The sequence below is a fragment of the Giraffa tippelskirchi genome, chromosome 1 (assembly GCF_054371585.1).
Source record: "Giraffa tippelskirchi isolate mGirTip1 chromosome 1, T2T-mGirTip1v1.2.pri, whole genome shotgun sequence".
NCBI classification, from domain to species: domain Eukaryota; kingdom Metazoa; phylum Chordata; class Mammalia; order Artiodactyla; family Giraffidae; genus Giraffa; species Giraffa tippelskirchi.
The window spans coordinates 109,005,798-109,031,951 of NC_137275.1; the positions used below are offsets into that span (position 1 = coordinate 109,005,798).

Consider the following 26,154-nt stretch of genomic DNA (forward strand, 5'->3'; position numbering starts at 1 on the left):
CAAGTACCACCACCATTCACTACAGTAAAAGTGAACATTCAGCACCAACAGTAATATTTTTTCCTGTTATGTCTGGAAAATGATAATAAGTCATAGGTACCTACCTTTTTAAGTTTATTCAAATCTCATTTTTATATTAACTACTGCATAACAAGTAACATGCTAAAGCTGCAGCAATAGATGAAGAAAAGGTAGTCCCTGGCCCCAAGGAATGTTGCCCAGAAGAAGCCCGAGATATGTAAAAAATCCAACTACAATACAGTGTAGCAAGTGCAACAATCAGGTATGCAAAAGTGTAATGGGAGCAAAAAGGAAAGTGTGATCACAACACTAAACAGAAGACAGCACAAAAGAGATAATATGTAAACTGAGTTTTGACAAATGAAGTGGGTTTTCCAGGTGCCCAATAGGGAGGAGAGAATTCTTGAAGGAGGGAAAAGCATAATTCAAGATAGTGAATTGTTCATATAATCCTAGAAGAAAAGCAGGGAACAACAGAAGAAATACTTGGATACAGGCATCATGAATATTTGTATGTTTCATTTTGGCAAAACCACTGTAATGGAAATTTTGAAGATCAGCTCTAGAGGGGATAAACAGAACTAGTAATTACTGCAGAAAACACTAGAACCAATTTCTACTATAATCTACCAAAAAGAAGCAAAACTATTTCAACGACAACACAGTATCACAGAAAGGGCTTGTTGTTGTTTGTTTTTTTTTTAGTGTATTAGGTGTCACTTAAAATTTTGACTCCATACTGCACTTGCTTTGGGATCTTGAATAACACTCATAACTTCAGCTAGTCTCACTATAGTGAGTGTACGTGATTACGTACATCTGTACCTGCACCGCAATCTTAATGCAAACTCAAGTTCAGGTCCAAGCCTAGGTTCTCTGTGACTCCTCCTCTGGTTAATTCAAAAGCTATCTCTCTCTTCCTCATTTGGCTTCTCTATGGAAATATCATAAGAACGGCTATGACTTCTTGGTGTCTTTTGTTGTCTGTTTTTTAAATTGAAGTATAGTTGATTTACAACGCCATGTTAGTTTCAGGTGTACAGTTCAGTGATTAATTTATCTATACGTCCTTTATCAGATTCTTTTCCATTAATAAGTTATTACAAAATATCGAGTATAGCTCCCTGTGCTATACAATAGATGCTTACAGGTTATCTGTTCTATGCCTTCTTTGAATTACTGTAGCGCTTGTTGTCTGTATCATTTACATGTTTCAATCACGTTATGACTGAAAACAAAAAATTTGTATTTGCCCACACCCTGGCCCTTACTTTAAAAATGTATTCATTTATTTCATATTCATTGGCTACATTCTAGACACCGTGTTAGTTGGTGGTTCCAGATGTTAGTAAAATATAGACATTCCTGATCAGAAGGTCACGGTCTTTGTGGGAAAACAAACAAAAATAAACAATCTGTGTCTTAAACAGACTTCCCAAAGAGAACACACCTAGTTGGTACAGTAAATACATGTATCACAGATAAATGTATCAATAGTTATTTGGTGTTAATAACTTCAAATAACTGCTTTTCTATTTTGAAGAAATGATGGCTATATTTCACCAGGAGCTCAGTACCCCTCTGAGACTAAGGGCTTCACTTCCATCCTGACTCACCACATTGCTTTCTTATATGAAAATATACAAGTCTGTACGTACTCGCTATTAAAAGGATTATCTGGCGTGAATTTCTGACAGCATGAAGAAAAACTCAAGAGGTTCAGAATTTTAGTTCTGAGATGCATCCAGAAGTTCAGATGCCTTAACTCAACTTGCTTGACTGGAAAATGGAGCTGTAAATCTCACAAGATCAGATGATCTTTTAAGAATTTCAAAACTTCCTGCTATTAATTAGAAATCTTAGAAGAATAGCTTCTTTTAAAATACACTGATAATATGCTTTACAGCTTAATATCCGGCAGCCTATGTTCAGTTAAGTGAGCTTCGGGAAAGAAGGAAACGTGTGGTTTAGCTGCATTTACTTTGGAGCCTCTCTGGTCAAAACATCTACCTCTGTGCTCAGCCATCTTATCATTTTTTTTTTTTAATAAATTTATTTATTTTAGTTGGGGGCTAATTACTTTACAATATTGTAGTGGTTTTTGCCATACATTGACATGAATCAGCCATGGGTTTACATGTGTTCCCCATCCTGGACCCCCCTCCCTCCTCCCTCCCCATCCCATCCCTCTGGGTCTTCCCATTGCCCCAGCCCTGAGCATTTGTCTCATGAATCGAACCTGGAATGGTGTTCTGTTTCACATATGATAATATACATGTTTCAATGCTATTGTCCCAGAACATCCCACCCTCATCTTCTCCCTCAGAGTCCATAAGACTGTTCTATGCATCTGTGTCTCTTATTCTGTCTCGCATATAGGGTTATCATTACCATCTTTCAAATTCCATATATATATACGTATTAGTATACTGCATTGGTGTTTTTCTTTCTGGCTTACATTACTCTGTATAATGGGCTCCAGTTTCATCCATCTCAATAGAACTGATTCAAATGTATTCTTTTTTAATGGCTGAGTAATATTCCATTGTGTATATGTACCACAGCTTCCTTATCCATTCGTCTGCTGATGGACATCTAGGTTGCTTCCATGTCCTGGCTATTGTAAACAGTGCTGCGATGAACATTGGGGCACACGTGTCTCTTTTAAAACGGAGGCAACTCTAAAAACATAGTTACATAGATGGTGCACAGCTTCATGTGTCATTGTCTTCATTTGTTTCAGAATACCAATAACATCGAAGCTATTACTGCAAAGAGTGGGATGTTATTTGGTGTCATCTAGTGCAACTCTCTGAAAGAGATGGGAATACCAGACCATCTGACCTGTCTCTTGAGAAACCTGTATGCAGGTCAGGAAGCAACAGTTAGAACTGGACATGGAACAGACTCGTTCCAAATAGGAAAAGGAGTATGTCAAGGCTGTACATTGTCACCCTGCTTATTTAACTTATATGCAGAGTACATCATGAGAAATGCTGGGCTGGAAGAAACACAAGCTGGAATCAAGATTGCCAGGAGAAATATCAATAACCTCAGATATGTAGATGACACCACCCTTATGGCAGAAAGTGAAGAAGAACTAAGGAGCCTCTTGATGAAAGTGAAAGAGGAGAGTGAAAAAGTTGGCTTAAAGCTCAACGTTCAGAAAACTAAGATCATGGCATCTGGTCCCATCACTTCATGGGAAGTAGATGGGAAAACAGTGGAAACAGTGTCAGACTTTATTTTTGGGGGGCTCCAAAATCACTCCAGATGGTGATTGCTGCCATGAAATTAAAAGATGCTTACTCCTTGGAAGGAAAGTTATGACCAACCTAGACAGCATATTGAAAAGCAGAGACATTACTCTGCCAACAAAGGTCCGTCTAGTCAAGGCTATGGTCCAGTGGTCATGTATGGATGTGAGAGTTGGACGGTGAAGAAAGCTGAGCGCCAAAGAATTGATGCTTTTGAACTGTGGTGGTGGAGAAGACTCTTGAGAGTCCCTTGGACTGCAAGGAGATCCAACCAGTCCATCCTAAAGGAGATCAGTCCTGGGTGTTCATTGGAAGGACTGATGTTGAAGCTGTAACTCCAATACTTTGGCCACCTCATGCGAGGAGCTGACTCACTGGAAAAGACCCTGATGCTGGGAAGGATTGGGGGCAGGAGGAGAAGGGGACGACAGAGGATGAGATGGTTGGATGGCATCACCGACTCGATGGACATGAGTTTGGGTAAACTCCGGGAGCTGGTGATGGACAGGGAGGCCTGGCGTGCTGCGATTCATGGGGTCTCAAAGAGTCGGACACGACTGAGAAACTGAACTGAACTGAATAGTGAAACTCTGGAAATAAAGACAAGGAAAGGGGTCTAGAATAACTACAATTTTCCTGAGAACACAATTATTTTATGGTAAATCTGGGACAAGAATCCTGATCTCTTTGATCCCACTCCATCCTTCTATCACTGGGATCTGAACAATCCAGAGAAATAAATGTGCTGTGTTCTATGTAACTGGTGCAGGACTTGGCAAGATGGGAATTGTAACACTATGTATGAAGAGTTATCTGGAAATTCTTAAAACTAAGTAAGATACATCTCAGGTATATAGAACACTATGTTTTATGAAGATAATTCTGTGGAATGAACAGAACTGGTAACTGAAGTGTGCGTGCTGTGCTGCAGTTTCAAGTAGGTAGGGTGAATTCTCGTTTTCTGGTACCTTGAAGATTCCACTCCAATATACACATTAAAATGAAATTAACATTTGAACTGTGTTAGTGCTAAGTCTCTTCAGTACTGTCTGACTCTTTGTGACCCTATGGACTGTAGCCGGCCAAGCTCCTCTGTCCATGGGATTTTCCAGGCAAGAATACTGGAACGGGTTTCCATTTGCTTCTCCAGGGGATCTTCCCAACCCAGGGATTGAAACCAGGTCTCCTGCACTGCAAGCAGATTCTTTACCATCTGAGCTACCAGAGAAGCCTTAGTAGCTCAGATTTGAACTGGGTCATATTTAATTCTGCAGGGTCCTTTAAGTCAGAAAAATATTCCATGTATCATTTAAGTTGTGATTTATTTTTTGTCTTGATCTTTAATTTCTAAAAGTCTTTCCAAACAGAAAACAGAGGTTAGAAATGGTATGTGGGAGGCTTTCAAGAAGAAATAAGCTCATTTCATTCAGCATGAAAATTAATATCCCAACAAACTCTTCATTGCTAAAAGTGTCCAAAGCTGCTAGCTTCATCTTGTAGCTAAGGCATCTGAAAGAATCATGCTAAAAGACTCCTAATCACTCAAATGTCCCATATCTGACTCAGTAAGTATCAGTATACATTGCGGGTATTTTTCTGAGTGACAGAGAACAATATCCTGGCTGAATATCCCTCTGCCATGACACAGAGATGATGGTCTCAAACTATTTTGAAGGTGTTGGAATCCACGTTATCCATTACTAATATTAACGGAGGACAAAACTTAATATTCTCTTTGCTTTGTATTTGTTAAATCACTTCTTGCCTTCATTAAAATGGATGGCCCATAATTGAGTTTGTAGTATGTGTATCGTTGGAAGCTGAACACATGTGTGTTGGTTTTATTAATGTCACAGATTTCTAGGGAGGGTATACTCAAAAACTAAGTCTAGTTTCACAGCTGCAAATAAATTATGATATAATTTTGAACAAATTAAGCTCATAATAAAGGAAAGATACTGATACTTACAATAACCCTGTCCTTGAGGGGCTCTTGTAAAGCACTAAATAAAGTAATACAGGCATGCACACATTCATAGATTTTCAGTGATATCTGTGCACACTTCAAAAGAACTCTACACAATACATTATAAAAATCTTGATACTGTGTCCCTAGTTCGCAGCTCGCTCATTAAAACTATCTAAATTAACAAGACCTTATCTATTGGGATAGCTATCAGAGTATTCCAAATTCTACTTCTTGTAGTACCCTGCCCCAACCATTTGCCTTCCTCTTTTCATTAGCCCTCAATCCAGAAGCCCTGGAGATTTGTTCATTAATTTATGTACGTATTTAGTTATGTGGCCAATTTCTTAATCCCTTATCAAATTTCAGGCACCATTCTTCAGTATGTTTTATAGGTTGATGACACAGCAGTGATCAACATAGATGAATATACCCTCTCTCCAACTGAGGGGGTAGACAAAAATAAACAAGCAAATATAAAACTATAAGTATAAACATGTAAATAAAAATTAAATAGATGCATAGAATAACTAGAATATCAGGTAAGTGCTAGAGAAAAAACAGAAAGCATTGTAGGGAGATGGAGATGGCTGATAGAAGGCACCTGCCACTTGAAATTAAGTAATAAATGAAGGCTTTATGAGGAAGATAATAATTATGAAGGAATTTAAGGTGGTTGTGGAAGGGAGCGAGGTGCATATCTGGGGAATGAATATTACCAGCAGAGGGAACAGTCAGATGGAAAGAGAAGGAGGCAAAAATATGCCTAGGGTATTCAAGGAACAGAAAGGATGTCAGTGTGTGGGAAATAGAGTGAGCAAAGTAGAGAGGAGAAGGAACAAGTCAGGGAGGAAACAGAGGCCCAGATTTCTAGGCCTGTGGAGACTTTGCTTTCTGCTTGGAGTAAGTCACTGAAGAGATCTGAGCAATAGGATCTGATTTATGTTTTAACAGGATCTCTCTGAATGCCCTGTTGATTAGAGACTGCAAGAGAGTAAGGACAAGCTCCGGAAGACCAAGAGTTGACTCAAAGACATGATTTACTCAAAAACGCACCTCTTAGTCAGTGACAATGTAGAGCAGGGACTGGCAAATAATTGCTCACAAATCATTGTGAGCTCAGCTTGTGTTTTTATGACCGGTGAGCTAATACTGAGCCTCACATTTTGAAAGGCTGCTGAAGAAAGAAGAGGAGAAGAAGCTACAGCAACTGTATATGGCCCACCAAATCTAAGACACATATTTAAAAATCCAGAAAATGTTTTCCGACACCTGATGGAAAGCATCTGGCGGGTAGTAGGTCCACAACAAAATTGGGAGGAGGAATACATGAGTGAATTAGGTGCTGAAAATATTGTAAAGTGACAAGTATCAGGAAACATTTACAGCTTCACCTTCAGAAATTATGTTTTCATTGAACTGTTGAAAAATACAATCTAACTTTCAAAACAGCAAATCAGAAGGCATCTTCTCACATAAGCAAGGTCAAGTAAAATTGAAGTAGCAATAAATCAATAACAAAAAACATTTTTATGGACTTTTAAACTTTAGAAAGTGTTTGTATGTTCATTATCTAACGTAATCCTCAAATAAATTCCATGAAATAGTTATTATTTTCCCATTAGAAATTACCACATACTAAGTCCTTAGTGATTGCCCAAGAAAAGCTGAAATCTTGAGTGTTACACCTATTAATGTCAAGGTTTTTTTTTTTTTTCCCCCTATGGGAATGCTGGATGCTAAAATTGACAGGGATTTTCAGCTCAAGATGGCAGACTAGGGCACATATTTACTTTCTGTTCCTTCTGAAACCATATTTAAATAAAAGTGTAGAAATACCAAATTAATAAGCTAATAAAAGCCAAGAGGTTGTGGAAGTCATCAACTACAGAAAGATTTCAACATATTTCTAGAAGGCAAAAAATGAAACAGAGTGATGAATAAAATAATTAAGGAAAGATTGTCCTAAGAGGGGTCTGCACAAAGCCAGTCAGCTTTTGGTGAGTTCTGGTTATGGTAAAGGGCAAGGAAAGAAGAGGAGCTGAAAAACAAGGAAATTAAAGTTATTTTAGGGAAAAAAAGTTACTTTAATGAGCTCCAAAGATCACTCAGCCTGCTGCCATATTAATACATGGATTACAATGGATTGTTGGTAAGCAAAACAAGAAAACAAAGAAGAAACAAAAATCAAGAGATTGTTCCTTACTGAACTCGTCTCAAACAAGATCAAGGAATTATGGTTAAATGCCACGGCTGTAAATCATTTCTGCTCCTAGAGAGGTCAGATAGGGCTCATGATATTTCTCGCTTTTTTCAGACATAATTTAGGTCTGAGAAAAACTTATTGTGCCCTCCAATCTCAAATCTTATTGGGGATGGAAGTCCAAATTTGCTTTGACATACTATAAAAAGAATCTCAAGGGCAGAGGGCAAAACTTATTTATAATATATGAATTATGTCATGTTATTTTAAAGAGATTTTAAACTAAAATATATAAATAAAATTTCACTGATCAATACAGTTCTGGGTTCTGAAACCTCTACATGTCACATGCCTGATGTGTAACACACAATGTGTTACAGGAGAAACACAGGAGAAAGAAAACACTCCAATGAAGTAAGCCAAAGAAACAAGATTCAAACTCGATAAAGCCATGTTAGACTAGGATTTTCCAGTTCTTTCCTATTATTTTGAAGCTTCTACCTTGTGAATAATAACATGTTTCCCTTGTCCTAGACACCCAAGAGTGCTTCTTCTCTCCTGGGCATAAGAATCTCGAGAATTATATATGGTAGTAAAGAGTGGACCAAGCTGACATGCTCACAGTGACCAAATTGTACCTGACTATTTTAAACTGACACAGTGATCCACTATGAAGCTACAATAAATGATGTATTTACTTTCTAGACATGAAAGGCAACTGCCTTACTGAAAATAACTCCAGGAAGGCCAGAGAAATTGGCTTCTAATTCATACGGGATAATTCACTGGTAAATTTCTTTCAGGAAAGCCCACGATTTATTTAGACTATAATCTTTACATATCTGGATCCTTCAAACTAGACCAAAGGGAAAACCTCCGCTGGTGCTATGCTGACAACTGGTGGTCCCTAACCTGCATCTTCTGAGATCAGAACCCAGTGCGGTAGGTGATCAATTCATGAATTGAGCAAAAGAAAACCTTCTACAGGGTAGAATATAGGCTCATTATAGGTATGACACTTAGGGCTAAGTGCCATAAGGAGTACAAGAAAAGAACAGTAACACATGAAGCATGTATGACAAGGAGGCACCACAGTCCAGAGCAGGCTTGGTTCAAATCCTGGCTAAGCCATTACCATCTGCACACCCTGAAGAACAGTATAAGGTTTAACTGTTGTACCAAATTTCTAAAAAGAAGTGAAGAAAGAGCCTTACCTGCCAAGAAGGGACGTTGTGGGGTGCAGCATCTGGCCAGGTGAGGTCTCTGCATTCTCTGCCGGCTGGTGATGATGGCAGAGGAACAGCAGTGGAGAAAGTGGTCCTGGCTCCAGGCCTCGCAGAGAAGCTGGGGAGGTCCCCCATAGGTGCTGGACCACCCCTCCACAGGGTGGGTGGCTCCTGCACTCAGCTTTGCACAGGCCTCTGAGACCCAGGCAGGGAGGGGCTGGCCAATACACATGCAGGCACCAAAGGGGCTGCATGATGAGATGCTAGACAGGATGAGCTCTGGAGGAGGAAGCCCCCACAGTCCTGAACAGTCTCTGCGTGGTGGCGCCTCTGGTGCCAAACACCTGCACCCACAGTGGGAAGTCTCAGCTGCTAGAGAGTCCGGGAGGGGCCCCGCCCTTTGCCCCGGAGTTTGCCCTCTGTGATGCGTATACCATGGACATGTCACAAACGCCAGGCTGAGGAATCGTTTCTCCAGTGCGTGTTTGACCGCGATAGGAGTCAGAAGCTAGGGAGACGCTCTCCCAGTTTCACACTCTATTCTCGGGGCGTTTGGCGCACAATCTGTCCTATATGGGCAATTTACTGTGTAAATTTGTTTCCGCGCTCCACCGCCGGCACCCGCTGGGCCATCGCTCACTGGTTTTGCCCTCTCGGGTTGCCATCACATCTGGCCGGGGCCACCCCGCTGCTCCAGCTCCTGCTTTACACCCCGCTGCTCCAGCTCCTGCTTTACACCCGGGTCGTAGGCTGCTCAACCAGGATCGAGTGCCTTTATCATCCAGCTTTTACATCGCGCCGAAAAGGCACTACCCCATCCAGCAGGCTGGGTACTCCCGTGTGGGCGTCCTACCCCTGGTGAACTTGAAGGACTCGCCGAAGAAGCAGCCCGTCTTGTCCACTCGTAATTCCATGATGTTCGGACCTTCGAGAACTGTCAGAATTCCTCCACCGGGGCGCAAAATTATTCTCCTGCGTTCACTACCTGAGCTACCTGCTTGGGTCGTCGAGGCTGGGAAGCTGGTACCAACCAGTCACCTCCTACTTCCTTGCGCAAAAGAGAGTGAGGCGAAGGTCCAAGAAGAACACAGGGAAGGCACGACAAAGGAGGAAGGTCACACAGAGGCCGAAGGAGAGGACAATGGAAAGATAAGTCCATCTCAGTAGAACCGGTTGAAATGTATTTTTTTTAATGGCTGAGTAATATTCCATTGTGTATATGTACCACAGCTTCCTTATCCATTCATCTGCTGATGGACATCTAGGTTGCTTCCATGTCCTGGCTATTGTAAACAGTGCTGCGATGAACATTGGGGTACACGCGTCTCTTTCAATTCTGGTTTCCTCGGTGTATATGCCCAGCAGTGGGATTGCTGGGTCATATGGCAGTTCTATTCCCAGTTTCAACCGGTTCTACTGAGATGGATGAAACTGGAGCCCATTATACAGAGTGAAGTAAGCCAGAAAGAAAAACAACAATACAGTATACTAATGCATATATATGGAATCTGAAAGATGGTAACGATAACCCTATATGCGAGACAGAATAAGAGACACAGATGCATGGAACAATTTTATGGACTCTGAGGGAGAAGGTGAGGGTGGGACGTTCTGGGAGAATGGCATTGAGACATGTGTATTGTCATATGTGAAACAGAGCACCATTCCATGTTCGATGCATGTGACAAGGGCTCAGGGCCGGGGCAATGGGATGATCCAGAAGGATGAGAGGGGGAGGGAGGTGGGTGGGGGGTCCGGGAAGGGGAACACATGTAAACCCATGGCTGATTCTTGTCAATGTATGGCAAAAACTATTACAATATTGTAAAGTAATAAAAAAAAAAAAAAAAGGAGAGTTAAAAAAAAAAAAAAAAAAAGAAAGATAAGTCCATACCGCAACGGGGATATGACAATGACATCTAGGCCCCAGGAGACCAGCGGGGTCCTCGCGTCCTTCCAATGCAGTCCTGAGCCTCCAAATCTCCTTCCGGTGCACCCAGAAGGCAACTTTAGTGAGAAAGCCCAGGTGTCTCGGATGAACTTTTCCTCCGAAAGCCCCGCCATCTGCTCAGACGGCACTGCTGGAGATGGCCAGCCTCCCTTGCAGCCTGGCCCCCTGGCCACGGTGCTCTCTGCCTCAAGTCCGTGCTGCAACCTGCTGCCCGACAGGCCAATAGAAGAAGTGCTGGGTGAAGACCACCGACCCAGCTCCCCTGACTCACTGATGTCTGGGAAGGTGCTGCAGCGCGAACAACCTTCAGACACCCCACGGAGAAGCTCTTCTTCCCTGGGATTTGCCAGCAGTAGGCACCACCGCAAGCGGAAGATGCCCCCGCTGCTTTTTCTGCCACTGCCGCCACTGCTGCCACCACTGCCACCACCGCTGCCTCTGCCGTGGGGTCGCAGTGACCTTCCCCCACCTCCGAAGCTTCCAGGCATGACTCTTGCCAGAAACTGGGGCACCCTGAAACGAAGCATGGAGCGACATCGGAACAAAGTCCTGAAGGATACAAGGAAGGCCATGCGACGCCGCAGTGCCCCTCCGCCTGCCCCAGGGACCGCAGGCTCCCTGGTTCCGGTCAGTCACATTTTAGAGGTCCCTCCTACTACCACTGACTTGGCCGACCTGTCCTCCAGATTCCCCAATCTGGCTGGCCTTCCACCTTACCTGACACCTTGTATGGATCAGGAGGCAAGACACACAGACCGTGTTTACTCTCATTCTGCTATTTCTGCAGATTCTCGTCTTCCTCCAATTTTCAATCCCATTGTGGGAATAACGCTTAAGGAGGATGGAGGCCCTCAGTGTTCAGTCAGAGCAACACCACCTTTTATTTCTGACCTCTCCACACCTCTGAGCACCCCAACCCTCTCCTCCCAGCCACCCTCCTACAAAAATGAAACCCCAACACCCATGTGTGTAGATTCTCCCCCTCCCTTATACTTACTCACCCCTCTTCCAGACCCTCCCATCGCTCCCCCTGTTCTAACTGACCAGCCCATCACTTCTACTTCAGTCCCTTTTACCACCACAGTCATGGCATCTGCAAGTGTGACCTCCCCGTCTCCTTCAAATCCGGGCATCACTGACATGGACACTACTCCCCCTGATCAAGCTGTCATTTTTCTGTCTCCCCCAGGTATTTGGGTGGAGCAGACACACATTGCACAGAGACCAGACACCACCATCCCATTTGTGCCGATGGTCCCCTGCCGCGCTTCAATTTTTAACTATCCCTTTGACTCCCAAACCAACCCTCGGCCCACATTTGTGACCACAGATAAGCAGCAAAAAGCCTCTGTATTCCCCAGACCCCCAACTGGGGCTCCGGCTGCCGTCTTCCCCGGGCCCCAACCTGGGGATCCTGCTGCCGTCTTCCCCAGGCTCCCATTTGGGGATCAGGCTCCCGTCTTCCCGGTGCCCCCATTTGGGGATCAGACTGCCGTCTTCTCCGGGCCCCAACCTGGGAATGCGGCTGCCGTCTTCCCCGGGCCCCAACCTGGGGATCCTGCTGCCGTCTTCCCCGGGCCCCCACCTGGAGATGCAGCTGCCATCTTTCCCCGGCCCCCACCTGGGGCTCCAGCTGCCGTCTTCCCCGGGCTCCCATTTGGGGATCAGACTGCCGTCTTACCCAGGCCCCCATTTGGGGATCTGGCTCCCGTCTTCCCGGTGCCCCCATTTGGGGATCAGACTGCCGTCTTCCCCGGGCCCCTACCTGGGGATCCTGCTGCCGTCTTCCCCGGGCCCCCACCTGGGGATGCGGCTGCCGTCTTTCCCCGGCGCCCACCTGGGGATCCCGCTGCCATCTTCCCCAGCCCATTTGGGGCTCCGGCTGCCGTCTTCCCCGGGCCCCCACCTGGAGATGCAGCTGCCATCTTTCCCCGGCCCCCACCTGGGGCTCCAGCTGCCGTCTTCCCCGGGCTCCCATTTGGGGATCAGGCTCCCGTCTTCCCGGGGCCCCCATTTGGAGATCAGGCTCCCGTCTTCCCGGTGCCCCCATTTGGGGATCAGACTGCCGTCTTCCCTGGGCCCCCACCTGGGGATGCGGCTGCCGTCTTTCCCCGGCCCCCACCTGGGGATCTCGCTGCCATCTTCCCCAGCCCATCTGGGGCTCCGGCTGCCGTCTTCCCCGGGCCCCCACCTGGGGATGCGGCTGCCGTCTTTCCCCGGCCCCCACCTGGGGATCCCGCTGCCATCTTCCCCAGCCCATCTGGGGCTCCGGCTGCCGTCTTCCCCGGGCCCCCACCTGGGGATGCGGCTGCCGTCTTTCCCCGGCCCCCACCTGGGGATCCCGCTGCCATCTTCCCCAGCCCATCTGGGGATCCCGCTGCCGTCTTCCCCGGGCCCCCACCTGGCGCTCAGGCTGCCGTCTTCCCCAGCCCCCGATCTGGGGCTCCAGCTGCTGCCTCTCTTGGCCCCTCCATCTAAGGCTCTGGCTGCTGTCTTGCCCAGCCCCCCATCTAGGTCCCCGGCTAATGTCTCCTTTGGTCCCCCATCTACGGCCTTGGGTCCTGTGTTCCCCAGCCCCACTATCTAGGGCTCCAGCCGGTGTCTTCCCCATCCCTCCATCTACGGTTCCGGCCGCTGTCTCCCCTGGCCCCCCATCTACAGCTTTGGGTCTTGTCTTCCTTGGCCCCCTCTCTAGGGCTTTGGCTGTTTCCCTCAGTCCCCAAATTATGGCTTTGGGTCCTGCCTCTCCCAACCCCCATCTATGGTTTCAGTTCCTGTTTTTCCCAGTCCCCCACCTATGGCTTTGGCAGTTATCCATGCTCCAGCAGATGGCATCTGTACAAACGTTAAACCAGTCTTTGACATCGATGCTATGGATACAACACCTCTTTCTCAGATTTATTTTTCAGTCTACCTCTGACTCCAAGGAGAACCACTACCCATATCACATGCTATTGTTGGTTCTGAGAACACAGCACCCAGTGGTGGCAATGCCTGGACCCAAGCTTCAACTTATTTACCTGTGGAGTTGGTCAACAGAGGTACCCACGTTTTCAAGCTTCACTTGGACCCAGAACTCACCATTCAGCCCACATCTGGGGCCAACAATAGGGAGAAGCCTGACAAGTTTATTCCACTGGGAAACCCATTAGTCCTAGCACGAGATAAAAAGCTAACCTCTTCTGCAGTCCAGCCACCCAGAGGAAACATAATGGATTCAGGTTTGCCAGATCCCCTGTCTGCCACAATCATCATCAACATGCAGCCGGCCTTTGTCTACAACTCCAGTATTTTCCCCAGGGATGTATCTGCTATTTTGGAGTGTATACCACAGTGCCTGGTACTGGAGACAGTAGCTTGCTGTCTGCTAGTACCACATCAGGCCCACTGTTGATGGGATCTGCAGTCTCTATGGCTGGTGGGAATTTGGGGGTTGGTGTGAATGCCCTAGGCCTCACTTATTCAGATGCATCTGGCCCAACTAACTTTTGGACAGAACTGTGTGGGGCACCCAGCACCACTTGTGCTCCTACTGTGGGCCAGATTACCTGCGGGTCATCTCATTGCAGCATGGCTGCTGCAGTAGGAAGGGCAAGCCACCATCCCAGCATCCAGGCACATATCTGGTTCCAACTTGAATCCAAATGCCTGGGGTCTACCTGAGCTGAAACCAGGTGGTAGAGTGATGGCAGGGGACACCAGCATCCTTATGGTTAGAGGTTGGGGTGTTACCACTTCCCATTGCTGCACTCAGGACCCACATGAATGTAGAAAATCTACAGTTACAAATCCCTTCACCATGGAGAAGAAATTTGTGTTAAGGGACAAGTCAATTTCCACTTTCCACCAGGGCAACACTGCATCCATTCGATTTGAAAGTGTGAGACCCACCCCTGGCTTGGAACCCACTAGAAGTTCCACCTTATTTCCAAACACAAGGGGCCTACCTGTCCAAAATCCAAGTGGTGGTGGTACAGGAGGGAACAACATCATTCCCAGGATTGGAGGACCTGGTATCCACACTTCCCATACGTACAACTGGGGCCCACCTGGCCAATACACCATGAGTGGAATAGATGGAAGGAGCAACATCTCATATAGGATGGGAGGCCCCAGTGTCAACACCTGCCATTGGACTCAGAACTCTTATATGCAAAGCACAGAGGGGGCGATGGGGGACAGCACCACACCTGCTATGACTGGGTACACTTCTAGTGTTCCATGCATACAAAGCACCCGGGCCTCCCCAGCCCAAACCCAGGAAGTATGATGGGGGATAGCACCATATATATTTAGAGAGGAACTTCTATGCTCAGAACACCTGGGACCCCAACTCAGGGCACCCCTCTGACTTTGGAGGAGCACAGTGTTGTGTTTAGCGGCTCCTGGTCAGGGAAGCTGCATCTGTGCTCTAGGTCTGGTACTTTCATCACCTGCCCAGGATTTCATTGGAGCATCAGCAAACTCCTTTCTTCTGTGAAGAAACTCAACAGATAAAGAGCAGATCTTGTTCTGCAGATTCTGTGCAACGATGAACGGGCTTTGCTGGAAAACGACTCTGCCCATTTAAGTGAAACTGTTAACCTGCTTTCTTCTACAACGAGCCAAACGACCACACACTCAGGGGTGTGCAGGAGTATGTGTGTGTTGTATGTGCATGGGTGAGGAATGTGGGTGTGTGTGTGTTGCAAGGTTAGAAGCAGATGAGCCCAGCTCAGAACTAGATACCAGACTTGAGAAGTTCCATTTGGAGGATGAAAAATAACTTGCATGTATCATCAACTGTGCCATCCCTGGTTTGACTGTAAACTTGGCCGACCCAAACTTCTGGCTATTTTCCCTACACTTGGAACTGGCAGGGTGCCCACAGCAGTCTTTAGCTGCTTCTTCTCCCCCTATCCATTTGCCTCAATGGGCCCTTATCTTTCCTAGCTTTATGTACAAATATATATATATGTAATTTATATATAAATAAAAACTTATTCTTGTTAATCTACTACTGTTTATGTGTCTTTACTCGTTGATATTGATGTGTTGAGGCAGACTTGAGGTTGCAAAATTTTCTGGGTCCCAGTGACTGGGATGAGGAGCTGGGCACACATTATGACCATGTGTGCTGACTCCTGAAATCTGTTTTGAGTGTAAGGAGTGACAATCCAGGAAGAACTAAGGTCCAGAGGAGGGAGAGACAGGGTGACTTATCCTTACTTCTCTCTGTCTCTCTCTCTCTCTCCCCCCACACCACTCTAACCACACTAGAGTCCAGATAATCCCTGATGTGTGAGGAGGAAACACACTGTATGATTTTAGTTTTTGAAAATGTTTAAACGTCTCTTTTGTGCATCTTTTTTTTTATCCAGTTGAGACTTAGGCCAGTCATCTTGGTATATTCCCACTTCACCCAGAGAGGATGGATTTTGTATCCAGGTTCATGTGTCTGGAAAACAAAGGAAGAGTCCATGCCTGCTCTGTAATTGTTGAAAATTTAAGTTTACTTCAAGTTTATCATACTGCTTAAAGTATCAGAAAAGTTCTCTTTAATAACTGGCTTGGCTCTGAGATAGGCTGCTAAAATACCAAACATAAGAGTTATAACTGTGTCCAGTTCTTGCATACCCTAGAGTTCTGTTGGGCCTCCAGGTTCAATAAAAGCAAAATTCCTGACTCTAGGTAGCCTATCTTCTAGTCAGAGGGGAGAACAGAAATCTATGTAAATTATCTGACAAGTTGGTGGTGTGGTTTAGTTGCTAAGTAGTGTCCGACTCTTTGCAACCCCAGGGACTGTAGCCCACCAGGCTCCTCTGTCCACAGGATTTCCCAGGCAAGAATACTGGAATGGGTTGCCATTTCCTTCTCCAGGGGATCTTCCTGACCCAGATATCGGACCAGGTCTCCTGCATTACAGGTGGATTCTTTACTGACTGAGCCACCAGGGAAGCCTAGTAACAAATGTAATAGAGATTAAGCAGTATATGGGGAATTGACCTTGTGGGCAGAGAAACAAGGTTTTCAAGTTAAACAGTAGACAGGATAAGTCTTACTGGGAAAGTGGAATTTGAACAGTGTAGGGGAAGGCAACTGAGTCAGATATCTGAGGAAAAAGCATTCCAGATAATGGGAATAACCTCTGCAAGGCCCAGAAGAAGGATACCAATGTCCTCAGGGAAAAGCTAGCAAATAATGTGGCTGGAATAGAGTCAGAAAGTGGGAAGGGAGAAGAGAACAGGAAAGCAGGATGGAGAAGATGTGGATTGAATTGTGGCATCATTATTTATTGATTGTGTGATCACAAAGTTAATTCAACTTTCAAGTGTTTCAGTGAAATCAGTGATCTTCCTATGGCCAATTTACCTCACACGAGTAAAGGAAGGATAAAATAACACAGGGAAATGAATTATAAGCCACTGTTACTATTCTATACATAAAGACAGACAGACAGAGACAGATATAGAGAGTTAAGACTGAATTCTTTTGTCCCTTTCCAGAGATTCATATATTGAAGCCCTATCCTCTTATGTGTGATAGAATTAGGAGATGGAGTTTTTAGGAGGCAACTAGGTTTAGAAGAGGCCATGAAGGTAGAGCTGTCATGATGGGATTAGCTCTTCTAAGAAACAGAAAAAACACTAGAGCTTTCTCTCTCCACCATGTGAGGAGGACTACAGCAAGAAGATGGCCATCTACAAGCCAAAAATGGAAGACTCACCTGGAAGTAGATCTGCCTTGATCTTAGACTTCCCAGAAGTGTGAAATGTCTGTTGTTTAAGCCACTCAGACTACGCTATTTTGTTATAGCAGCCTGAGCAGACTAACACAGGTAGGTAAGTAGGGAAAGGATGATTGATAGATACATAGATGGAGATAGAGCACGTATATGTATACTTAATGAATTACTTCAAATGTCTTCACCAGGCAATTCAAATAGGAGATTCCCATTTCAAAGGGAGCATAAAAGTGCTTGCTTTCATGAAGTACACAGATGGAAAAACATGGTAACTCCAGCCTAAAAATGCATAGCACTGAGCCTAATGCAACATTTCTGAGATTGCTGCTGCTGCTGCTAAGTCGCTTCAGTCGTGTCCGACTCTGTGCGACCCCATAGACGGTAGCCCACCAGGCTCCCCCGTCCCTGGGATTCTCCAGGCAAGAATACTGGAGTGGGTTGCCATTTCCTTCTCCAATGCATGAAAGTGAAAAGTAAAAGTGAAGTCGCTCAGTCGTGTCCGACTCCTAGCGACCCCATGGACTGCAGCCTACCAGGCTCCTCCGTCCATGGGATTTTCCAGGCAAGAGTACTGGAGTGGGGTGCCATTGCCTTCCCACAAAAACAACACCATCACAGAGAGGCCTACAGCCTCCTCCCGGCACCCTGCTGCCTGATTCATTTATTCTAAGTTGTTACAACTCCAGAGGATCAAAGCTCCTGCTCCCTGACTTCAGAGACTCTCCTTCCCTTTGTTGTTGCAACTGCCTCCCAGAAGCAGGGCTGAAATCCAGTTTGCTTCTAATAGTTCCACACCTCTCAGCCATGCCGGGCAATATTACCAGAGACAATTTTTAAAATTTATAATGCTTTTCATTAAAAAAAAAAACTTTGAAGCTGAAAAGATCAATTCTGATAAGGCAAGTACTTAACAAATGTATGAGATGTAAAGATGATTTTGAATTTCATGTTTTAATGCACTTACACAGTTGAAGCTATTTCTAAATAAATAGAATTATTTTTATGAAAATAATATGTGGACATGATAGCATCTCAGATACAGAAATTCAACTTTTCTAACCCCAGTTCCCCCTCTCCAGAGACAGTTTTTGGCCACATGCATGTTACTCCCATAATTCTAAACATTATGTTTATCTGCTGTATCCATTGTAGATTGATTTTATCACCGTAGCATGAGGCAGGAAGACAAACTCCTGCCCCCACTACTTCTCATCCCTCTTCCTTTCAATACTTCATATTCATTTCATTACTTATGCTGCTTCTCTTCTGTAATGCCATGCAATTTTTGCTGGCTTTTACTGAAGGGAGAAGTGGTAGCATAGTGGCTAAAAGCCTTGGTTCTGTAGATGGACCACTTGGCTTGGAAGCTTTGTTCTTCAGTTTATTAGCTCTGCAATCCTGAGCAATTTACTCAACCTTCCTGGGCCTCTGTTTCCTCACCTGTACAATGAGGAAATGGATGGTAACCACCATTGCATGGAGTTGCTCATGATGATGCAAATAATAACACATTTGCAGCCTTCAACGTCCAACACACGGAAGCTCTCAAGAAATATTAGCTATAGTACATAGCTACAGTAGTCACTTTCACTCTAATCTCATCATTTTCTTTATGCCTGAGACTGCTTGTGCTCCCATTTCTGTCTTTCCCCTTGTACAACTCACCTTTTGTCAATAGCATGTTTGCTTTGTTTACCTGTGATGATAATATTTACAATTTGTTATGCAATCAGAACAAAGTGTCCTGTGTTTTATTCACAGGTTGATGCTATGGGTTGAAAACAAGTAAGTTAAATTAACTAAGTTCTGCTCAGTCCTGGGGACAACAGTATGGTAGAACTGTATTTTCCTCTCTGTAGGTATGATGCTCCTACTTCTGTCTCTAACATCAACTGTTTAAACTGATGCTATATTTCAGTTTGCTTTTTACTTCAACTGCTATTTTCTCACAAAATTTCATTACTTTTCCTAAAATGTGACCCACCTTCTTTTGTTCTCCTTGCACCATTTTCCCAGAATAAACTATTTTTGAAATGTTCAAACTCAACACCGTTTCCTTGCCTGGATCCCCTCCTTTTTCAGAACACTCGTCCCTCCCCTTCATCAGTTTGGAAGCTGTAAGACCAAAGTAAGGATAAGATCCTGAAAGAAAAGAGACCAAATTGCTTTCCAGTTAGACTAGAAATAATGACTAGTTACTGATCATGAAAACTGCATAATTCTGACCCCATCACTCTTAATTTCCTTGCTTTGTGGGAGAGTTAACAATCTGGATTTCAACCAGTACTTCAGGTAATTATGAGCCAGGTAGACCTTGTTCCATATCACGCCCAATACTGGTCTAGGCCACAAGTGAGATCTGACCTAGGGCCTCCTATATTTCCTAAGATTAGAAATTCTGTGTGGAACTTCAGGCTAAAACTCTAGTTATTACTAAGCAGGGCATTTTCCCTGCATATATCTCGCAGGAATGAGAAGGTAGCTTGTGGAAGATTTGAGAATTTCAGACTCATGAATGTATGCCTGTCTTGTCCTATATATTTTCTTCTTAGAGATCCAGAAACAGCCCTTGACTGTGTTGAGCCCACCCAGGCCCTCCCTGGACCAGCCACTGCCGTGTACCTAGGGTGATGTGATGCAATGGGCTGCCTGAGCAACAGTTTATACTTTACCTGAGACAGAGCTAAGCGTGGTCCTCTCAGCAGTCCCGGGACAGGAGTGTTGCCCTCAGATGCTCCTTTCAGGCTTGGAGAATGCCATAGGTACTAAGTATTGAAGCCATAGTATGGATCTCCTGTATTTGTCCAAGGTTGAGAGGCTGGGAGAGACAGAAAAACAAAACAAACTTGAAAAACACAACCAGTCTTGAAAAGTTGTCTCTCTGAGGTAAATGGTACCTTTGTCTTAAATTCACATTAAGTTGGAGATCACACACCTTTGTTTTTTAAATTCGCAGATAATTGTTTTACAATGTTGTGTTGGTTTATGCCATACAACAAGGCAAATCAATCATAATTTTACATATATATATATCCCTCCCTTTTGAGCCTACCTCAGCCCTCCCCTCACACCCTTCTAGGTCATCACAGAGCACCAGGTTGGGCTCTCCGTGTTATATAGCAGCTTTCCACTAGCTAGCTATTTTACACATGTTAGTGTATATATGTCAATGCAACTTTGTAGTGACATGGATGAACCCAGACACTTTCTTAGAAGTAGGTTTTCAGAAGATGGAGGACAAATGAAAGTTTGTGTCCAAAGAGATGGGGATTTGTGTGTGGGGGGGGGGGCAGTGAGGTAAAGGGTGCAAAACATAAGCTCTGTCCATTTTTAATTTGCTGCTGGAGTAGCCCAGGCTATTGTACAGAAATTTGGAAACACTAAATGTGGTGAAATAGCCACATAGACAATTGCTCAAAAATACTTTTCTGTTCCCCTTGAAACAGAATGATTTTACTGATTTCATCAAATACATACCTCAAAGTTATGACAGAAAGTTGAGTAGGTTATGTGCTTGGAATTGCATTTATTATTATTAGCAAGCACAACTATAGTGCTTACACTATAACAAGTACTATTTTAAGTGCTTAGCAAATATTAAACTCATTTAATCCTCACAATTGTAATCTTAGGTAGGTATTATTTATAATACTGACTTATTTTTTTGAAACTGAGGCCCAGAGAGGTTAAAGAGCCTGTCCAATGTCACACAGTAAGTAGATGGCAAAAACCCAGGATTAAAACCAAACCATCTGTACTTTCATCACTTTGCTATGTCACCTTATTAAGGGTTGTGTTTAAGGAAGAGACTAAAATGACAAGATTCAACTAAAAGGAAAAGGGAGAAATGAGAAAATGAGTGATCCTAGAAGCTAGGGAGGATTTAGGCTCAGGAATTTCTGGTGATGAGGTCTGGAAATAAGAACAAGAACTTACTGGGAATGTTAATTTGGGGTAGTATCTGAATCCATTGAGAAATGACTTTGTTTTCTTTAAAATTTATAAAGACCAGCTGGATGAAGAATCACGAAGGAAAGGAAAAGAATAAGGTGGCTTAAGTAACATATTACTTAAGTAACCTCTTCCCTCTAATTAGGGCTTCCCGGGTAGCTCAGTTGGTAAACAATCTGCCTGCAATGCAGGAGACCCCAGTTCGATTCCTGGGTCAGAAAGATCCCCTGAAGAAGGAAGACTACCCACTCCAGTACTCTTGGGCTTCCGTGGTGGCTCAGTTGGTAAATAATCTGCCTGCAATGCAGGAGACCTGGGTTCAATCCCTTGGTTGGGCATATCCCCTGGAGCAAGGCATGGCAACCCACTCCAGTATCCTTGCCTGGGGGATCCCCATGGACAGAGGAGCCATGGGGCCACAAAGAGTTGGACATGACCGAACAACTTTTACTTTCCTTCTAATTAATAGAGGTGAGAGGACCTGTGGAGAAGGACAGAGCTCTCTCCACTAGCTGTCTAGACATGTTACCAGGATGAACAAGGAGAAAAATGGCGACCACTGTACTGGATTTGATGATCCCACAAAACCAAGGATTCGGGTTTTTAAGAATGGCTTATGATGGCATACATGCTGCATGCAGATATGCCACTAAGTCTGCTTCCAATCACACATTTTAACTGGGGTAATAATTCCTAAGAGGTGCACATTTGTTTGCTATGGCTGCTATAATATTATTACAAACATGGTGGCTTAAAACAAAACACATTTTCTTATGGTTCTGGAAGACAGAGGTCCAAAACCAGTTTCACTGGACTGGAATCAGGAGTTGGTAGGACCATTCATGCCCCCTCTAGAGGCTCTAAGAGAGAATCTGTTTCCTTGCCAGCATTTCTTGGTTTCTGGCTGCATCAATCCAAACCCAGCTTCATCATCACTTTCTCTTTGGAGTCAAATCTCCCTCTACCTCTCTTTAATGAGAACACCCGTGATGAATTTGGGCCCATTCAGGCAACCCAGGATAATCTCCCCGTCAATAACCCTAATTTAATCCCATTGGCAAAATCCCTTCTGTCATTTAATGTGACATTCACAGGTTCTGGGCATTAGAATGTGGACATTTAGGGACAAGGGTATTATTCAGTCTACAAGGTAGATACTGTTATTTTTCTCAGATCCAGGAAATGAAGTTTAGGGAAGCAATTTTTCCCAGGTTTTACAATTTCCAGAGTTGAGATTTAAATCCTGGCAGTCAGAGTTTAGGACACACTCTAAACAATTTCAATCTGTGTCCTTAACTACTGCATACTCCTTGGTTAAGAGTCACACATAGGTATCAAGACCCAACTGAATAGAACATGATGTACCATCTCCTCTTTCACTTGTGTATTTCTGAATCTGGCCCAGAGCAGAAGAGTCCAGAAAACTGTTAAGCAGGTTTACTAAGAGAAAGCATTTACTGTTTGATTTGCACTAAGTAATGAAAGGTTGCTTTTTTTAAAAAATATAATATGCCACCAACTAGTGTTATCATCATTTTATATATTTAAACAACTAAACAACAACAAAAAGCTATAGATGCAAAGGTGTGGGGCCAAGTCTAAAGGCATCCTGCTGAAAAAAGAGCTGGTATCCAATGCCGAGACCCAAATTCAGCCCATCCAGTCGTGATTAAGCACCTATTCAGAGAGATTGTGACTCACCACCCAGCACCTGAGTCTTTATATCCCAGCTTCAAGACGGAAATTAGTTGAGAGATCACAGACACTTGTACTAATCATTAATTCATAACCTGCTAACCCCTTCCTTTGTGGGAGAGAACTTGGCATTTCTAAAATCCTTTTCTGCCTCAGAGCGAGCAGAGCAGCCCTTGCTCCTCTGGCCATGACCTACTGTGCTTTGACAAGGTGATTTGCCAAGTGCAGCTGCAAACGCATCTCCAATATCACACGTCTATGGAACATTCCAGTCAGGTTTTAGACCCAGTCACAGTACATTTTCCTGAGGATCAGTAATGATTTGCTGAGGATCAGTAATGCTCTCTGTATGCTAGCTGACAAGGGCATGATCTCTGTGCTTATTATATTCCATTTGTCAGCTCCTCTCTGACACAGTTGTCCACAAGATTCCTTAGGAATATTTGAGTTATATAGGCGCTATTTCAGGAGTTGCTCCTGCCTGTATCCTCTCATTTCTTAATTAACATTTCCCAGTTGAGACCATAAGTAATTCAGCTGAGGTGGGTTATGAGAGGCATTCTTCCCTACTCAACTTCATTTGAATCTACACCCTGTAAATCTGAATCTCCATGCCCTGTAAGTTTCATATATGTGACATCACATACTCCCCATCATCACTATTTTCAGGAGTCAGGACCACAACGGCGACTGGCAAGTTCATCAGCCTTTCCATTTCTTTCCCTCTTGATTGTTTAAGAGTGATTGACCGAGACTGTGCATTTCGATTTTTTGCAAAGCTCAGTGGTCCAGAGACAATACTAGAATTCTGCCCTGGAGAAACACACATTCTGCTAATTGTTTTCTCTCTCTTATAGAACAGAAAAGAGACTCATCCATCACACAGTTACTCAAGGTTTACCTGTGTGCATTGCCAAGGATTTGGATAAGATGGGTAGTGCTCCATATTTCCTACTGGAAGGTATTTTGCATTCCATAAAATTAAATCCACACCATATAAGAAATTTAGTCTAACCTCTCATCTATTGATTCATGAGGTTTGGCTCACTGAGATTTCCCCCCTCATTCTATTGTGCAGAAAAGGAATTGTTGGCCAAAGACATCGTCAGATGTTTATGTTTCCAAGTTTGCCACTTATCTTTAACTCTATTTGGGTTGCCTTTTGCTGTGCAGAATTCTTTCATTTTTATGAAGTCAAAGCAACTCTCTTTTTTCTTTATATCTCAGTTTCACATTCTGCTTAGAGAAAGACTTCCTCATAACAAGATATGAATTCTCATCCTATAGGCCTCTAGGTATATGTTTCTTACCATGGAACATTACTCAGTGTATGCTACACAGGCAGTCCTTACTCTGAACAGTTTGCTCATTCGTGAATTTCAGTTACTGTTATTTAATTAAATAATACCTGTCCCCCAACAGAACAAACAAATTTCAGACACCAGCATGTGTTAACTGTGAGGAAGTGCATAAAGTACAAACTTCACAGCTGTTAACAAGTTTACAAACCACCACGGTAATGGTAGATGTATATCACGATTAGAGAACAATCAGGCCCCATCTTTCAAAGTCTCTGGGTGCTGGGTCACTGTGCATGTTCACTTACAGACAGCAAGACTCATGGAATGCTCAGAATTGAACAGCTTCATTTCCAGGTATTCTGGAATTTTCCACCTCTCTTTTTATTATTGATTTCAAGTTACTCCTATCATGGTCCAAGAATAGAACAGACTTCATATATTTCTGCTATTTTAAATTTGTTAGAGCATGCTTTATGCCCCAGAATGTGGTCCATCTTGGTGTATATGCCATGTGAGCTTGAGACAATGTGCATTCTGTTGTTGGATGAAGCAGTCTGGAGATGTTTATTACATCCATTTTGTCAATGGTGTTGTTGAGTTCAGTTATGTCTGTGCTGATTTTCTGCCTGCTGGATCTCTCCATTTAGGATAGAGGGGTGTATAAATCTCCAACTATGATATTGGGCTTCTTTCTTTCTCCTTGCAGTTCTGTTTCTGTCTCACTAATTTGATGCTTTGTTGTCAGGCACATACACATCAAGAATTGTTATGTCTTCTTGGAGAACTGACCCCTTTATCATTACGGAAAGCCTTCTTTGTGGCTGGTAATCTTCCGTGCCCTTAAATCTGCTTTGACTGAAACTGATGAAGCTTCTCAAACTTCTTTGAATTAGTATGATATCTCTTTCCACAACCCTTTGCTTTTAAGTTATATGTGCCTTTATATTAACATTTAAAGTAGATTTCTTATAAGTGGATCTTGTTTTTAGATGCTCTATGACAATCTTTTAATAGGAATAGTCATTGGTATTTAAAATGATTATTGATATCATTGGATTAATATCTATCATATCTGATGCTGTTTCACATTTATTGCCATTGTTCTTTGTTCCTATTTTTATATTCCATCTTTTTCTGCCATTTGTGGTTTTAATTAAACATTGTATATGATTCAGTTATCTCCTTGAAAAGGAAGACACAGTGTACTGGTGAAATTAACAGCAGTAAATAAATCTTCAGTGATGTGGTGCTGTAGAGGCATTCTATAGTCTTATGATTAGGTCTCAGTCTTATAATGAGCATGTGCTTCTCAGCGCTGAATTTCAGAAGTGCCTCTCAACATTTTCTCTCACTTTAAATGAGACAAAATGGCTGGAAGGGACTTGGGTAAGGTATTTCCCTTCCCTCAGGTCAGTTCAGTTCAGTCGCTCAGTCACGTCCGACTCTTTCTAACCCCATGAACCACAGCACGCCAGGCCTCCCTGTCCATCACCAACTCCTGGACTTTACCCAAACTCACGTCCATTGAGTCAGTGATGCCATCCAGCCATCTCACCCTCTGTCGTCCCCTTCTCCTCCTGCCTTCAATCGTTCCCAACATCAGGGTCTTTTCCAATGAGTCAGCTCTTCGCATCAGGTGGCCAAAATATTGGACTTTCAGCTTCAACATCAGTCCTTCCAATGAACACCCAGGGCTGATTTCCCTTAGGATGAACTGGTTGGATCTCCTTGCAGTCCAAGGGACTCTCAAGAGTCTTCTCAACACCACAGTTCAAAAGCATCAATTCTTCGGCGCTCAGCTTTCTTTATAATCCAACTCTCACATCCATACATGACCACCGGAAAAACCATAGCCTTGA

At 43.8% G+C, this 26,154-nt stretch overlaps 2 protein-coding genes and 1 long non-coding RNA gene across 10 annotated transcripts in view; 2 read left to right on the plus strand and 1 right to left on the minus strand.

Annotated features, from left to right (window-relative positions):
• The window catches only part of LOC145506383 (olfactory receptor 4A47-like), a 162,709-nt gene extending 157,641 nt beyond the window's left edge, over positions 1-5,068 (plus strand). For 6 of the 7 annotated variants that reach the window (XR_014053885.1, XR_014053866.1, XR_014053896.1 and 3 more), the window contains one exon: positions 2,765-5,068. The gene's annotated coding sequence lies outside the window, so the exon portion shown is untranslated. The remainder of the gene's footprint in view (positions 1-2,764) is intronic. The other variant, XR_014053894.1, reaches the window with a different exon arrangement.
• The window catches only part of LOC145506790 (uncharacterized), a 95,433-nt gene that overhangs the window by 26,742 nt on the left and 42,537 nt on the right, over positions 1-26,154 (minus strand). Inside the window, exons 3-5 of one of the 2 annotated variants that reach the window (XR_014054343.1) lie at positions 20,021-20,166; positions 10,568-11,137; positions 8,662-9,832 (exon numbers count right to left, since the gene is read on the minus strand). This is a non-coding gene — a long non-coding RNA (uncharacterized LOC145506790). Of the gene's footprint in view, positions 1-8,661; positions 9,833-10,567; positions 11,138-18,280; positions 18,789-20,020; positions 20,167-26,154 lie in introns of those variants that run through there. The other variant, XR_014054342.1, reaches the window with a different exon arrangement.
• Positions 8,913-13,188, plus strand: LOC145505888 (nuclear pore-associated protein 1-like). The gene is made up of 2 exons (XM_081489102.1): positions 8,913-9,826; positions 10,561-13,188. Exon 2 carries the CDS (start codon positions 10,580-10,582, stop codon positions 13,100-13,102), a length of 2,523 nt encoding a protein of 840 aa, XP_081345228.1. The 5' UTR covers positions 8,913-9,826; positions 10,561-10,579; the 3' UTR covers positions 13,103-13,188.